Below are 16,933 nucleotides of genomic sequence, written 5' to 3'. Positions count from 1 at the left end.
GCGGCTGCTCTGATTTGCTGCGGGCGCCGGGGAGCCCCGGCCTCCGCGGGTGCCTTCCAGGAGCGAGGGCGGGAGGGGAAGGGGGAAAGTGCTCGGCGCCCGAGGCGAGGTCGCACTCCTCCTCCGTCCCCGCGGCCGGCGCCGGACCGCACTCGAGCGCAGCGCCCAGGGGAGCGAGTCGCGGGGCGGCGGCGGCGAGGAGGAGGCCAGAAGGAACCGGAGGGGGCGAGGAGGCCGGGGCCAGCGAGCCGAGCGGGGTCCCGGCGCCCCGCGGACCGCGGTCGAGCCCTCCCGGCCGTGGGCGAGCGCGCCCGCCGACCCTCCCGGGGGCCACGGCCACAAAGAGCACGGGCCGGCGGCTGCTCCCATGACTTCCTAAGGCCGTGCCGGCCCCGCTGAGTCCGCTGCCCGGGCCGTGCCCCGCGCCCCGTGCGTCCCCGCGCGCCCGCCCCGCGCCCCGCACCGCGCGCCCCTCCGGCATGGACGTCCACACCCGCTGGAAAGCGCGCAGCCCGCTCCGCCCGGGCGCCCCGCTGCTGTCCCCGCTGCCGCCGCCGCTGCTGCTGCTGCTGCTGCTGCTGTGGGCGCCGCCTCCGAGCCGCGCAGGTAAGGGCGCGGGGCGCCGGGGCTCTGGGGGCCGGGGGCCGGCGGCCACCGGGACCGGCACGGCTGTCATCCCCGGGCGCCCGGCCTCTTCTGCGCCTGCAGGACCTTCCCCGCTTGGCTGTGGAATGCGCGGCCCGAGACTCCGAATGCCGTTAGCTGGGGGCCCCGGAGAGGGGGGGCGCGCCGGCACAGCCCTGCCCCGCGCGGACCGGGCCGACCGCCGGGGCTGTCGGCGGACCCGAGGCTGGGGCTCCGCGTAGGCTGCGCCGGAGGGGCTGTCCACCAGGCAGGCAGACTTTTGTCCCGAAACTTTACCTTCTGTGTCCCACATCGCGGGCGCGCAGCACGACTTCCTTTCCTGAAACCCGGGAAGGGTCGCCCCCTAGAGTCACAGCGGGTCAGTTCTGGCCGGGCCTCCCGGGAATGGGGGACGCGAGGGTGGAGGGCGGGGGACGGGAATCCCAGAAACGCAGCCCCCGCCATCTCCCGACTTCTCCTGGGAAGAAGGTTTTCTAGGGTTTGCTGATTCTAGGCGCACGGCGGGGCGGGGAGATGTTGCCGGGCCTGGGCTGCCGGGGTTTCCTTGATGCACGGACGGGACTTCTGCCAGAGGTCTGCCCTTAGAAGGAGCCGTCTCCTGCAGGCGGCGACCAGCCGGCCAGCACCCGCAGGGCGCCTGCCTGGATGCCTGCCGCCCCCACTGCCTCCCACACACTTTCCTGGCGTCGGGGGTGTCCGAGCACCACTTCTGCGGTTGCCTGTCCCGTGGGGTAGGTCTTCCAACACCTTAGTCCTCAGAGCTCGTGGCCCTCAAAGTCTCCCATCAGCTGGTGGGAGATGGACTCCGAGCAGGCTCAGGGTGAGTGCAGGCACAGGGAAGGGACAGTGGCCCAGGGGACAGCTGGACCAGCCCGGTCCCCCCTCCCCCAGAGGAAGCACCGCTTCAGAGCCCCCACTCTGCTCTGCTTTGTAATTTGAAGACATACAGGAAGAATCACGTCCACCTTCCACTTACCAATCAAGATATTCTGTCCCTTTTTGCTGGCACGTGAGTGCTGGTGGGCCAGACAGGGTGAACAGGGGTCAGGGTGTCTAGCTGGGCAGGGGCTGGGGAAGGCGTGGGGAGCTTGGCCTGGCTCTGGGGGTCTCGGATCTCAGCCCTGGACTGCCATCCGCGTTTCCTGGATCCTGAGCTCAACTCACAGGCTTTGGGTTTCTCCTGGGGTCACTGGAGGTGGGGGACAGCAGCGGCCTCCAGGGAGGTGCTGTGGAGCGGGCTGGGGGATGTGGTCAGGGCAGCCGTGCTGGGCATCCGTCAGAGACAAACCCACGTGGCCCTGCCCTTGCTCCCCTGCTGGGCTCTCCCCCAGGAGCTCAGGTGGGAATCCTTCCGGGGAGCCCACACCCGGACAGCTGGGGCTGGGGAGCACTCAGAGCATTTGTTCGTCTGGGTTTGGAGTGGGCTGTTCGCTGTCTCTGCCCCCTGCCTCCTCTTTCCCGTCCTGACTGAGGCGGGCACGGGGTCAGCGCCTGGGCCGTGGCTGTGGGCTTAGACATTTGGCTCCTGCCAAACAGACGTTGAGGGCCTGCAAAGAAGCCACCTCTCTGGGTGGGTTTCACACACCTCCCTTCCCAGGGTGGGACCCCTTTGGAAGGCATCGTCAGTCCGCGGGAGCGGCTGTCCACGGAGATCCAGGGCGGGGGAGGGGGTGCAGCTCGTCTCCTCTCCATTTTGAGATTCACCAGATGTTTCCTGAGCTCTCTCCGAACATGGCTCTCTTTCCTACCTTCTTCTTGGCCAAGTGTGTGAAGGCATGAAAAGTCAGATTGCGTTTGGGGCCGTTTAACATTGTAACGGGCAAAGGAGAGTAAGTGAAATGAAACATGACCCCAATATTTGGAAATTGAGGTCATCTCCTCCTCACGACATTGGTTGACGCCGGTCACGTGGTCGCTTTTGGCAATTATTTGGTTGGAAGAGTTGTCCAAGTTTTGTGGGACTTGACAGTCACCAAATGGTTAAATTTCCTCTGACTCAATCCAGTTGGCTGGAAAGACAGCCTTTTCCATCTTCTCCTCCCCTCCCCCTCCTCCCCATAAAAGAACAGCCAGTGGGAGGGGCTCAGAAGGCAAGCTGGTTCCCCAAGCCTCTCTCTCCTCTGATGCAGGTTTCCATGGCCAGAGGGGTCACTGCCACCCGGCAGTGGCCTCGGGCAGGAGCCTCCTCCCTGGGGTGGAAGCACAAAGGCCCTACTCCCCAGTGCTGCTCCGGGGCTGTTCCTGGGGTGCCGGCCAGAGCCTGCCCCACGACCCCACCCTTCAGATATTTCTGGACTCTCACCGCGGCCACGCCCTTCGCTGAGCACTGCCCGCCTGCCCGCCCTGCCTTCTGGCTGTCTGGCCCTGTCTCCCATCCCTGCCTCCGCCCCGGGTCACAGATAGGGTCGGGTGGCACAAAGGGGTGTGGGGAACAGACCCCCCCCCAGCGGCCTCCTGCCCCTCACTTAGTAGCTGAGCCCCCGAGGGTCGAGGATGAGTCAGGCACCCCAAGGCCCCGTCGCTGCGCCCTCACTGGAGCCGCGGGTGTGCCACGAGGAGCAGGGCGGGGCCCCCGGCCCCTGGGAGACCAGCACGCGCGGACATTTGCAACGAAGTCGCTGGCCCTTGCCTGGTGTACTGTAGGTCTGTGCCCACACCATCGTCCTGGACTCGCACCCTGGCCCGTGGGGCTGTGAGGGCGCTGGTGTTCGGAGAGGCCCAGGGGCTGGGGGCTGAGGCCCCAGACTCTGGGGCTGACTGCTCTCTGGGCCTGGGGAGGCCTGGGGCTCACCGGGGCTGAGGTGGGGCCCCGTCTGGCCAGCCGAGTGTTTCGTTGTCTCCCTCCTTTCTCTCCCTCCTCCCCCTTCTGTCTCTTCCTGCCCCCTCCCCGCTCTTTACCCCAAGGCCATCGAGGTCACTGCGGCCTGCAGGCATGCGGCCTCCACTCCTCTTTCACCAGGCCCTTCACTCACCCTGGTGAGCTGCTGACTCCGGGAGCCCTTGCCTTGGCTGGGCCTGGTTGTGGGAAAGGCAGAGGTGACGGAGGGCCCACAGGCTGGGGGGAGGCCCACCCGTGCACGCTGGTCATCGCACTCTTCGTTCTCTTGGCCGAGCATCATTGAAAACAGGGTGGAGGGTCGGCCCCCTTGGGGAGGTCCGGGGCGGCTTCCTGGAGGAGGTGATGCTAACTCAATCTTTCCTTTCTTCTTCGCCTTCCTCTTGTTGCCAAGGGGCCTCCTTAGCAGGTGCCCGCCTCCCCCTCTGGCTGTTGTCTCATCTGTCCTTGCTGGCAGGGCCTTCCCAGCCCCACCGCTTCGCTGTTCTCCTGGGGCTGCTCCCCTTGGCTGGAAAGCCCCGCATTAACTCGGTTGGCGGGGTGCCCCCAGGGCTGCCTGCCCTGGGATGCTATGCCAGCAGGAGTGGCCGCTGTGAGAAGCGGGGGGGTCTCAGAAGGGACAGGAGGGCAGCTGGGCCATCCCTAACCCGCTCTGGGCCCCACACCGAGACCACCTGAGGGGTGCCGCCTGCCCTGGCCTGGGGGTCTTGGGCCCTGGTTGCGGGACAGTCCTTGGCTGTCAGGTCAGTGAGCCCAGGGCTGCAGGGAGGGGTCCTCTGCCTCTAAGGGGTCGTCTGGGTGGGGGCCAGCCCTGTGCCTCAGCTTTCTCTTCTGGGAAACGGGGGGACACGGCTTCCTTGCTCTGAGAGTAGCTGTGTAGACGGATCCAGGTGATCCCTGAAGTGTGGAGTGTGGGGGCGCCTTCTCTAATGGCCGAGGGTCTTTTGTGGCTGCGGTTTGGGGTGGAGATTTTGCAGAAGAAGGAAGCACAGTGTTGACCCTGCTCTCTTTAGCTGTGCGCATCCAGTGGGAGGCTCTGGGCCCGGTGAGGCCCCGGGGGCTCTGCCGTCCGCAAGTGGCTCGGCCCAGGCCCTCCCGCACCCTCCTCAGCCCCCCATGTGCTCCGGGGGGTTACATTTCCCGTGTCTGTCACCTCATAGGATGGTGGTGAAGGTCACCCTAGGCCACATATGTGAGAGGGCTTCACAAGCCCAGCAGAGGGCTGTGCACGTGTGTGTGTGCGCGTGTATTTGTGTGTGCACATGTGTGCGTGTGGTGTGTTTGGATGCGTGTGTCTGCGTGTGTGCGACGTGTGTTGGTGGGTGTATACACGTACGCAGGTGTGCATGCCCGCATCCACGCACAGGTCCCTGCATTTTCAGTCTGCCCAGGCAGGGCCTGGTGTGTTTGAGGCTCCCACGGCCAGGCCACGTCTCTCCTCCCTGCGCCCCGTCCCTGCTAGGGAGATGGGAGGCGACCGGTGCCACGGAGTCCGCCGGGCAGCCACAAGGCTGCGGGTCCGGCCCAGGACAAGCCGGTCCAGCTGGGCCTGATAATCCGAGGAGTCTTCTTTCTGCTCACAGGAGGGCGATGTTAGATTATAGCTCCTGTTTTCCCCTCTGTTTATTCCTCCCCTGTAATCGGCCCATCTGGCCAGCACTTGGCCAGATATGCCTCAGGCTTTCTGGCCCGGCTCCTGGGGATACGTAGGCCCTGCAGGCAGAGCCTGTTTCGGCCCTTCTTGTGGGCAGAGCTGCCCTGCCACACCCGCGGCGTGGAGGCCTGGTATGCGTGATGCCTTGGGGTGGGCGGCCTGCAGCTGGGTCAGCATCCTGCCCGCCCCCACCAGGTTCCCATCTGTAGGAAAGGGTGATGACTGTGGCCCCTGCGGGATTTTTTTAAAGTAAGATTTTATTTATTTTTGGCTGTGCTGGCCTTCACCGCTGCCCGGGCTGTCTCTAGTTGCGGAGAGCGGGGGCTGGTCTCTAGTGCGAGCACAGGCTCCTCTTTGCGGTGGCGTCTCTCGGGCACCACGGGCTCTTGGCACCCAGGCTCAGTGGTTGTGGCGTGTGGGCACCGTTGCTCCGGGGCATGTGGGATCCTCACAGAGCAGGGATCGAACCTGCGTTCTCCGCCGCTGAGCCACCGGGGAAGCCGGTCCGCAGGATTCCTGACGGGGTCAGCGCGTGATGTATCCTCAGCACCGCTGTAACTGTTCCGGCCGCTCTGGGCCCCCGGGGGGCAGGGGCAGCGGGTCTGGGGCGAGTTCCCGGCGCTGCTCGTGGCTGGCCTTGCGAGGCACTCCCTCCGTCTTGTGAATGAGAAGCAGTTCTCACTCAGAGAGCCCCCCTCTCCCCATGAGTTCATGGCTCTGCCTGCAAATCATTCGGCCTGGAGATGGCGGAGGTTGTGGGCGGTCCGTGTCCAGCACGCCGCTCCTCAGGCCACCCCGCTTTACTGGCGGGGACTGGGGCCCAGTGGTGGGAACGGACCTGCCCACGTCCCACTTCAAGGACTCTGGCTCCTGAGACGTGACCATGGGTGACGGCTGATGGTCTGCCAGGGCGTCTGGATGGGGGGGCGGGCCTTGCTAACTTAGACGCTGTCCATGCATCCCCACGGCCCGAGCAGCTGGAGCCAAGTTGATGGAAGGAGCGGACGGACGAGTGCTCCACTGGGTGCGTGGGGATTCGTGGTGGGGGGTGGGGGGGTCGCTCTGTCTTATACCTGTCATACTGTCTGAGCCGTCATCCCGTCAGCTTCGACTCACTCTGTAATTTTTCTGGCAGATTCCCAAGCTACATCATAACCCACAGTCGGAGTAAATGTCTCCACTCTTGGGTGACTCAGGCCTAAGAAATGGAACCACAATTTGACCCAGTTTGTTCATGTTTCATTACGCAGAGCCCCAGGGGCCGATTTCTTGTGACGTCTCTGTACGTGAAATGGGGAGGGGGGGCTGGATTCTTTTATTTTCTGTTTCCTAAGCCTGTATTCTTTCAGGGGAAATTCAGTCTTCTGTCCTGTTTTTTCCTGCCAGCACCTTGGCAACAGGGACTTTATTAGCCTCTTTAGTTTTTTAAAAAATAAATGTACGAAATGACATCAAAATGTGTATATGTAACTGGAGTGATTTAACTGTAAAAACTGTTGCATTAAAAGCAAGAGATTAAAAGCAACTGTCTTTCGCTCTGCCTGCGGGGTAACCAGAGGGCGGGGCGAGGCCCTTTCTGTGTCGGTGCAGAGGGGCCGCAGGAGAGGCTGGTCCTGCGTGGAAAACTCGGGCCGGACAGTGGCTCTGCCTGAAGCGTTTGCAGACCTCAAATGCGAGTCAGACCAGTGCCAGGCACCGGGAGCAGGTGCACAGGTGAGTGGGAGGTGAACATCTCAGCCCTGCAGGAGCTTCCGGTGCAGTGAGGGAATCAGACCTGCGAACAAGCTGTAATGTCCAGTGAAGTGCAAAGTGGGAGGCAGTGAAACATCCACCAGGTAGTAAAATGATGCCACCAGCCAATCAGAGGGAGGCTCCCTCCAGCCCCCTGGGCCACTGGCCAATCAGAGGGCGGTACCTGACAGCCCCTGGGGCGCTGGCCAATCAGAGGGAGGCACCCGCCAGCCTCCGGGCCACTGGCCAATCAGAGGGCTGTACCTGACAGCCCCTAAATCAGCAGACAATCAGGGGCAGTTACCTGCCAATGGGCCACTGGCCAATCAGAGGTTGGTACCAGACAGCCTGTGGGGCTCTGGCCAATCAGAGGCCAGCTTGCTTTGCCAGGGCCTACGGCTTTTGGAGCCCCACCCTCCTGTGAGTTTTGAATGGAGGTGTCCCTCGGAAGAGCTTTCTCCTTTGGTTCACTGGCAAGGAACCCGCCTGCAATGCACGAGCCATAGGAAACATGCGTTCAGGCCCTGGGTCGGGAAGATTCTCTAGAGGAGGGCATGGCAACCCACTCTAGTGTTCTTGTCTGGAAAATCCCATGGACAGAGGAGCCTGGTGGGCTGCAGTTCATGGGGTCGGAAGAGTTGGACATGACTGAAGCAGCTTAGCACGCAGACCGTTAGCAGCAGGGTCCGTGTGCTTCCGAAAGAGGCCTATGGCCTTCAACTGTGAGCAGCGTCTGCACCTCAGCCTCAACTCTTCCTTCATTTTTGATGCATGAAACTAGGAGTGCGTGTAGTCTCGTCTTGCTCCTTGTTAAGGTCGTCTTTAGGGTAGCAGAAGCTGTGCGCCCGTAGAACGGGGGCCCTGGCCCATGGCGGGCAGCTAGGGGACCCTGTTATGTGGCAGGTGAGGGGGAAGCTGGCTGGGGACTGGGGCCCGAGCCCTGCCCAAGCAGAGGAGGAAAGATGGGCCTGTCCATCACCAACTCCAGGAGTTCACTCAAACTCATGTCCTTTGAGTCGGTGATGCCATCCAACCGTCTCATCCTCTGTCATCCCCTTCTCCTCCTGCTTTCAATCTTTCCCAGCATCAGGGTCTTTTCAAATGAGTCAGTTGTTTGCATCAGGTGGCCAAAGTATTGGAACTTCAGCTTCAACATCAGTCCTTCCAATGAACACCCAGGAGTGACTCCTTGAGGATGGACTGGTTTGCTCTCCTTGCAGCCCAAGGGACTCTCAAGAGTCTTCTCCAACACCACAATTCAAAAGCATCGATTCTTCTGTGTTCTGCTTTCTTTATAGTCCAACTCTCAATGTTATTTAAGTTCATGGTTTAGATCGGAAAGCACAGCTTGGGCAACAGCTATGTGTCAGTGGACCCTGGCACCCTGAGGAGCATCCAGGTGTCCTCTGTGGTGGGCCCGGCGCTTGGGACGGGCTGGGGTGAGGCTATGAGGCTCACACCTGGGCAGGGGACATAGGAGAGCGGCCAGTGTTCAGGACCTCCTCCCTCATCTGAGACAGGCCTGCAGGTGTCAGCACAGATGCTGGGGGCACGTCAGGGGGCGCTGCAAGGTGGGAGAGAGGAAGAGACAAGTCCTCCTTGCCTTGCGTGCCCTCCCCGCTTTCTAGAAGGAGCAGTGATGTTTCGCTTTCTTCCCTGCCAGAGGGTGAGTGCTCCTTTCCAAGAGAAGACTCTTTCATTCTGCAGGAAAGGAGATCAGGGTGACTGGGAGGTGGGGGAAGTCAGCCTAAGGAGGAAGGATTTATTGGGGCTTGGCTCTAGGAGTGTTGTTGTTATTGTTGAGTTTTTCAGGGACAGATCAAACACAGCGCAACAGACCCTCAGGTCCTCGTGGATTTGATGAGGGTCAGCCCAAGGCCGCTCTCACGTGGTCCAGCCCCCTCCCACTCCCCCAGCACCCTGTCACCCCCGCCAGCACTCGCCCCCCACTCCCCTCCACCAGTCTGCTCTGAGGCCCATCCCTGATGTCAGGTCTCATGCGGCTGTTCCTCTGTGTTTACTGCACATCAAGCGTGTGCACTGCCGTCTCAGAAGGGGAGGGACACCAAGAAGGAGCTCAGCCAGGTCCAGTGAGAAGGAGGGTGGGCCATTGCCAGCCTCAGGATCTCAGTGCCCTGGTGAGCTGAGAGGGCAGGGCCCTTGCCTCCTACCTGTCCCCGTGTGTCTGGGCTTGGCACAGATGCTGAGGCACCTAGAAATACTTCTCTGAGCCTCAGTCCCCCCATCTGTGAAATGGGTATAAACTAATGATACCTGTCCCAGAGGTCTGCTGGGAGGACTAAAGGCTCTTGTCATTTGTGTTGCCATGTGTTAAAGCCCCGACATCTGTATTTGGAGCCCCCAGACTGTCCCAGTGGAGGGCTGGGCCCCAAACTCAGCTTTGCTGGCATTTTTTTAGAGGGTGGAGTCCTCCAGGTCTGGGGCCCTGGCCCGGGGTTGCCTGGGAACAAGAGAGTCTGGTGAGCAGATCCGGTTTCCTATCAGGAGGGCTTTGATGGGGACCCTGTGAGACCAGAGCTCCAGCCACTGCAGGCCCTGCCTCTCAGATCTGGGATCCAAGGGTCTGGGTTGGAGCTGGGGCCTGCCCCTAGAGATCTGATGCCAATGACCAGCTGAGGGCACTTTGGGAAACACTGGGCTTACCGGACGGGAGGTCTGAACCTTCTTCTGACCCCCCCTCCCCCCACCATGTGGGGCCAGCCTCCACGGCCAGCTCCCAGTCAGTCATTCCTGCGACTTTCAGAAGGAGAATTAGGGGATGAGGCCGGAAAGCAGTGATGCTTCAGCGCACAGAGACTGGGACCCTGGCTTTGGAGGCCAAGAGCAGGGTTTGGACTCCCAGCCGTGTGATCTCTAATGCCTTACTTATCCTCCTGGCCCAGCGTGGCTCATCTCCACACCTGAAGATGAAAGGTGGAAGGCGACCTGCGTGTGGACGTGGGGCCCTGGTCGGGGTGTCCTGCGCCCTACCTTCAGTGCAGGAGAGCAGACGCTAGAACCATGCTGGGAACAGTAACCGCCACTGTTACCTACGCCACGCACGCAGTCACTGCGGTTCGACATTAGTAACGATTATTCTGTATCACTGTTGCTCTTTTGTGTTGTTATCGTGTCTGGCGGAGCAGGGGGGCAGTAGCTTGTATAAAGTTTCTATAAGGTGCTGGCAAGTAGGAAGAGAGCAGTCACTTCGGGTTTGGCCTACAGCTGGGCCTCAGAGGAGGCCAAACAGTCAGCGCAAAGGACCCAGCTAGAGCCCGAGGGGGCGAGTCCGCAAGGGGTAGGGGGTGCATTCTGCAGCTATACTTGGGGGGGCACCATGGAATCTTCCTCCTCATTTAATGTGGGAGCTGTTTCAGGCTTCCTTTTTCACCCCAGGAGTGTGGGGCCCTGATGGTGGGCAGGCCCAGACCCCAGGAAGGAGTTGGATGTTTTACTGGAAGGGCTCACGGAGTCAGTGGTCTGCTGGCCTCCCGCCTTCAGGCTTAGAGGACAAGGTGGTCTCCAGGGTCACAGGCTGCTGAGAGCAGAGGGGCAGGGGGACCAGACCCCATTGTGCGGCCGTCACCCGCTGGTAGGCTCTGCCTGGTGTCCTGAGGCTGGGGGAACCGGGTGGTCTTAGAGCTCCACCATCTGGGGAGGGCGTCTGAGCCTCACAGGATTGTTCTGAGACTCTGGGGCTGGAGGGGAGCTCAGGTCTCCTGTCTCGGGGTCCTCTGTCCAGGGCGGGTGTGATGACCATTATTTGCCGGTCACCCCCATCGGGGATCTCACCCCGTCGGGGATCTCACCCCATGCAGGCAGACAGCACCTGGAGGGAACTTGCCAGAACCCGGCCTCCAGAGACCGAGGGTTTCAACCTTGATATCCCCAAACTTGGGGCTTCTGAACGTCTTCAAGCTTCCTGTTTGCAGAACTGAAGGAGAGCTGCTGCCAGTGGGAGCTCTCTGTCTTCTTCCCTTTCACGCCCTGGTGTCCCGGCTGGGAGGGCGCCTGTCCTCCCACACCCTGTATCGCCTGCCTCGGGGCCTCTGCATGGATAGGCCCCCACCTTCCCTTCCTGGACAGGGTCTGTCTGATTACGAACAGCTGCCTGGCCGTGAGCAGGATTTGCAAACACTGGGGAGGGCTGTTGTCGAGGGCTGGGCGGCATGGGGTGGGGGGTTTCTGCTCCCTGCCTCCCCGCACCCCCCGCCCTCTCTCTACCTTACTCTAAGGGCTTTCATACATTGTTTTATCCTGACGACATCTTTTCTAGGCAAGAGGTAGCCCCATTTTACAGGCAAGGAAACTGAGGCTCCCAGAAGCCCCACAGCTACTGAGTGGCAGAGCCTTTAAAATAGCATTTGCATTGTGGAAACTGAGTTTCACCCAGCCTCCTGGGGACAGGGCCTTCCAAGAGCAGACATCACTGTGAGGTGGGGTTTCAGCCCCATCTTTTTCCCTGGGGCCTTCATCCCGGCACAGAGGGGTGGGGCAGGCGGCTGCTGAAAGCTGGTGGCCGCCCCCAACCTGTCCTCCGGGCCCCAGGCTGGAGGTGGGCGCCTGTGCAGAGTCAGGAGGAAGCGGTGCGTGTTCGGCTGCCCTTCCAAAGCCCCCTGAGTCCCAGGCCCCTCCGGACCCTCCTCCCGCTGCTCGAGTCAGGTGAAGCTGGGGCAGCTCAGCCTTTCGCTGTGTTTGTGTTTGGGGATGAGCTGTCCTGGCTGAGTCATTTTTTCCGTTTTAGCGGGAAGGAAGGCGTGATAGGGGAGGATTGTAGCCAGGTGGGTCCTGCCTGTTTGACATCGGTTCACACACGACTGGAGAGACACTCGGGGCTCGTGCCAGGGAGCCAAACGTTGCCACGACGAGGGTGGGGCGCGCGCCAGGCCCCTCCCACTCTGAGGGCCAGGTGCAGGCTGAGCAGCCCCTCAGATGTTTCCAGAGTAAAGCTGGGGCAGCAGAGCCACCACCTCTTCCGGGTCAGAGAAGCTGGGCCGGGGAAGAATCCACATCTTTAAACTATCAGCATTTCAAAACAGAAAAATAAAAGACCCTGAGAGAGAAGCAGTGCCCAGGGGCCCGGTTTCTGAGCCCGCCCTTTGTCGCAGGAGGTCAGTGGGCTTGCTGAGGGCCAGGCGCAAGAGCTCTGCTCCGGCTTTTCCCTGAGGGTGGGTCCTGAGTCCTAGAGTTGCCAGAGTCCTCCAGGAAGTGTGCTGCTTGGGTGGCCCACCTACCCCACTGAGCGGGCCAGGCAGATGCCACTGGGAAAAGCTAGGGAGTTGCAGCTCCTTTGAAACCAAGGGAACAGCGCATATCCCGCACGTGTGGTCCCGGGCATTTCCAGCTGGAGGTCCGGTCGGTGGGCAGCAGTCACGGCAGACAGTGGGTGGATGAAGCCCGAATCTGCTGTCACAGCGCCCAAGCCTCACGTTTCAGGCCCAGGTGGAGGCGCGCTCACCTCGAGGCCGAAGGAGGCATGCAGCCCGGCTCTAGCTGCCAGAAACCCCGGGCATGGCCGGGGGGCTAGGACTGCCGTGGTTCTGAGCTGTGACCTGCAAAACGTCCTTTCTTCATGTGCGAAATAGAGCTGAGGGTGTCTTCCTCTTAGCTCTGGGTGAGACTTTAGGAGGTGCAGTTTGGATCTCCACACACACAGGGTCTCTCTGGACCTGTCACTTCCCACCGTGCCTGCAGCATGCGAGGAGGTGTCAAGGAAGAGCTGTGGGCTGGAGCCAGAGGTGCCGCTGGTGAATGTGGAGGGCATTGGCTGACATACTTAGAACCGGCTCTCTGGAACAGGGTGGGCAGACTTGAGGGGCTCGGTAATGAATCCACCTGCTAGGGCAGGAGATGCAGGTTCAGTCCCTTGGAAAGATCCCCTGGAGAAGGAAATGGCAACCCAGTTCGGTATCCTAACCTGGAAAATCCCACGGACAGAAGAGCGTGGGGTCGCAAAAAAGTCAGACACGACTTAGCGACTAAACCACAGAACTTACTGACGCCAACAGGGATGAATGACTTTCTGTCCTCGTAAAGGTGTGGGGCCTGAGCTGCTCTGGGAGAGGTTGAGGGCCCCTCACTATCTGGGGGAGGTGGGTATTCTGGCTTGATGCCCCTGCAGAGGCCAGAGGAGAGAAGAGGACGGGGGTCTGCCAGGGTCCCTCTGGAGTCTGGTCTGGCGGTCGTGGACGAGCAACCCAGGGGGTGTGCCGGATGGAGTCCGAGGCTCAGGGCTGTGCGGATGGTCCACGCTGACGTTGGTTTCACCTCCACAGAGCAGTCGGAACCGCCCAGACAGACCTCCCAGGGGATCCCCAAGCCCGTGACCCGTTTGCAGACGGTGTGCGCGTGTGTGTTTGTTTGTGTATGTGCGCACACGTGTGTACCTGTGTGCGTGCATGTGCGTGCATGCGCGCACACGTGTGCATGCATGTGCATGTGTGTGTGCATGTGTGCACATGTGTGTGCACACATGCATCACATGCACCCTAGCAGGTGTGAGTGAGCATCGTCCCTGGGGTGTCTCTTGCCCAGTGGGCACGGATCCTCTGCTTGCCTACACTTAAGATCTCTCACTCCACCCAGCAAGCCCGAGAGGTCCGCCCTGTGAGGGTCAGTCCAGGTGTCTCTGCTAAGGAGAGAGACCTGGGGCTCGAGCGTGCCCTCCTCCTCCCTGCAGGGCTGCAACCCCTCCGACGTCTCTCTCCTTCCCCCCGCTGCCACCCTGCTTCTTATCTACAGTCTCTCCAGATGGATCCTCCCAGACCCTTTCACCCCAGGCTCCTTCCATTCCAGGATCAGTCCTCTTACCCTTTAAATCACGTCCAGAAACTGTCAGCTGTGTTCTGAAAGTCTTCACATTCCACCAGCTTCTGTCTGCCCTGCTCCACTTCCGAGTCCTTACCTTGACTTGCTTCTGTTTCCCGGGACTCCTGGGCAGGTAAGAGATCACTCTTGTGGCCCCAGGAGGCCTCCTGGTGCCCCCCCATACCCCCGCCACCCCAGCGAGGACAGATGTTGGCATCGAGCACCGTGTGCTCTAAGCCGCCCTCCCCGGGTGGCTGCTCTTGCCGAGCTTGGCCTGCCTCTCGGTTTCCACGACCTGCCCTTCTGTGCAGAATGTAAACCGCACCCCCACCCCCAAAGCACTGGGCTCCAGGCACGTGCCTTTCCCATAAACTCTGATGCCTGGTCAATATCCTCTGAAGAGGGTTGCTCTGGCCTCTCTACTGACTCACTGGAGCGTCGCCTGCTGTGGTGCCTGCGGCAGTGGACGCGCCCGTGAACCGCTGCCCGCGCGGAAGGCCCTGCCGTGCGCCGCGCGCCCTGCCGTCCGGGCTTGTCGGCGCCCGCGCCGCGCGTTGCTCTCGGACGACTGGCGGCTCTCACGGTGCGGCGCGGACTCTTCCTTCTGCTCTGACGGCGCCGGGGCAGCGGCGGCGGGTGCCGTCGCCTCGCCCGGGCCAGGCGGGCAGGTCCGGGCGACGCTGGCTGCCCCCGCTCCCCAGGCGCGAGGGGCGGGCAAGCCTGGCCGGGGGCTTCCGGGGCTCAGGTCTCCCGGCTGAGCCCTTGCGGCCCTGGGCCCGCGTCCTGTCCCCGGCCTTGCGGGGAGGGGGCTGAGGGCCGCCAGCCTGGGTGCGCGGGAGACGGCTGGCGAGGCGCGCTCGCTGGGCTGGGGCCCGGAGCCCCGCGGTGTTAAGCCCGTCTGCTGCTGCCCGAGGGGACGTACGCCTCAGGACCGCGGGGCCGTGGGCCGCCCCGAGGCGGGAGGCGGGAAACGCTCCAGAAGCACAGCTTCTGAATGGAACCTGCCCGATGTCTTCACGGCGCTGCGGGCGGCATGCAGGGCTTCGCCGGGGGTGGGTGAAGAGACCGCCTTCCTAAACGCAGTTCCCCATCTACGGAGCACCGACTGTGCCGCTTCTGTGCTGGGGCCGCTTCTGTGCTGGGGCCGTCGGGGGCAGCCCCGTGGGAAGGGCTCCCCTGGCCCTGGGGGGCGGTGCGGGGTGGGCGGGGGGCTGACCTAACACAAGCTGGCCCCGAGGCCTTGGAGGGTCCTGGAGTCGGGACCTGGCTTCCCCGTCCACAAGGGTCCCTTCCCTGGTGCTGCCCGGCTCGCTGTGACACCTCGAGGGAGAATGAGCTGCGCCCTTGGAGTGCGGGACCCTGCAGGTCAGAGGGCAGGTAGCCTGCGGGGACGGCCTGGGGGGAGCCGGGGCCCCCGACTGCCCGGCTGGGTCCCTCTCCCTGAGGGTTGTCCCCGCTTCACTTCCCTCTTTAGTTTCACTTGCATACACCATTTTCCAGTTAAAGATGGTACATGTTCATTATAGGCATTTTGGAAAATAAGAAAAAATATAAAGAAGAAAGTAAAAATCCCCCATAACCCCCAGACTGGAACCCCACTGAGTCTGAGCACAAAGGGAGAGGAACGGAAGGAGGCAGCTCACTGTGCTGATCTGGAAATTCTGGGCACAGGCGGTCCCGGCCCCGGGCCTTGTCCCCCGCTACACCTGCTCCTTAAGAGGAAGGCCGCGCCCAGCGCAGCTGGTTCGGGCTTTTTCATTTCGCTTGATCAGGAGGGCATGCCGTTTACATCCGTGACCGCCCTGATTCCCCCGAAGCGTCTCCCGTGTTGGACGTCGGGTCTTGCCCCAGATCTCTGATGTTGACTCGGGTTTTCCCTAGCTCTTCCCTCCGTGGGCGCTCACCCCTCCCCTCTGGGACCCACCTGGGGGAGAGGGGGTCCCGGGGGTCTGGGTGAGCAGCAGGACTCCCCTCTGTGTGGGACAAGAAGGGGGTGTGTAGCCATTGCTCTGCCGTTTTTAAGGCCTGGCAGCCGCGGAAATTTAGACTTTGATAAAGGTAACATTTCATGTTGGCTGCGAAAGGAAGGCTTAGTCATTGGACTGGGCTGGGATAAGGAGCAAGCCTCTGGGAAGAAGAACTTGAACCTGACTCGGTCTCACACCAAAATGCATTCCAGATGGCCCACTGATGTGACCTCGAAAAATGAAAGCATAAAGCTACGAGAAGAAAATACGGGATTCTGAGGCTTGTGATCTCGGATGAGAAGGCCTCTCTCAGCAGGACATAAATCCTAGAAGTTATAAGTTGACTCCATAAAAAGCCAACATTTTCTCTCTGGTCAACTCCCCACCCCCCCTCCAAACAACCCATCACTGTGAGAAAACAACATGAAAATATGCATATCAGAGAAAAAGGACTGATACTCTAACAGTCAAAGAACTCCTGCACGTCATAGAAAGGACCAGGAACCAAACCAAACCAAAAATTACCAGTGATAAAGGACAAAAGATATGATTACTTCTTGAGAAGAAAATACCGGTAGCTCTTGAGCCTGTGGGGAGGTGTTTGACCTTACTCACAGGAAGGGGATGCAGGTGAAGGCCGGGGAGACCCAGCTTCTCACCCGGCCAGGCGGATGAAGAGTGCTGGCTGAGAGCAGGCGCTGCTGGCTCCGGTGAGGGAGCGGGTGCCCACGGGCCGTCCTTCTAGGAAAGGCTTTTGCGATATTTGTGCTAAGTCTCTTCAGTCGTGCCCGACTCTTTGCGGCCCCGTGGACTGTAGCCCACCAGGCTCGTCTGTCCATGGTCCAGGCAAGAATATGGGCGTGGGCTGCCATGCCCTCCTCCAGGGGGTCTTCCCGACCCAGGGATCGAACCATGTCTCATTATGCAGGCGGGCTCCTTACCACTGGGGCCACGTGGGAAGCCCTTTGCAGGATCTGTTGAAATCCTAAATGCATGTCTGTTGGACCTGGAGGCTCTGCTTCTCGGAACGTCTCCTGTGGATACAGGTGGACGTGCGTGCAGACATGTCTGTTGCCTGCGTGCTGTCTGCAGGTGAGGGCTGGGACAACCAGACGCCTGTCGGGAGAGCCGCTGGAGCCACCAGTAAGCCACTGAGCGGCCCCCGGGGAGGGTCCCTGAGCAGCTGCAGGAGTGGGGTCTCCGTGTCTTTGTACTTCCTGAAATGGCTCAGTCTCCAGCATTTGGAAGGAAAGAAAGCTCCTCTTAGAATGAATCCGTCTCTAGTGAGAACCC

The 16,933-nt window shown here is 61.3% G+C and overlaps 1 protein-coding gene across 2 annotated transcripts in view; it reads left to right on the top strand.

Moving 5' to 3' along the window:
* Window positions 1-479: 479 nt before the first annotated feature.
* Window positions 480-16,933, top strand: part of COL5A1 (collagen type V alpha 1 chain) — a 144,272-nt gene continuing 127,818 nt past the window's right edge. For both annotated transcript variants that reach the window (XM_068981840.1, XM_068981831.1), the window contains exon 1: window positions 480-606. In XM_068981840.1, coding sequence (XP_068837941.1) covers window positions 480-606 — 127 coding nt within the window. The remainder of the gene's footprint in view (window positions 607-16,933) is intronic.

The sequence above is a fragment of the Capricornis sumatraensis genome, chromosome 1 (genome assembly GCF_032405125.1).
Source record: "Capricornis sumatraensis isolate serow.1 chromosome 1, serow.2, whole genome shotgun sequence".
In the NCBI taxonomy this organism is placed as follows: Eukaryota; Metazoa; Chordata; class Mammalia; order Artiodactyla; family Bovidae; genus Capricornis; species Capricornis sumatraensis.
This window is presented reverse-complemented; position numbering and strand designations above follow the sequence as displayed.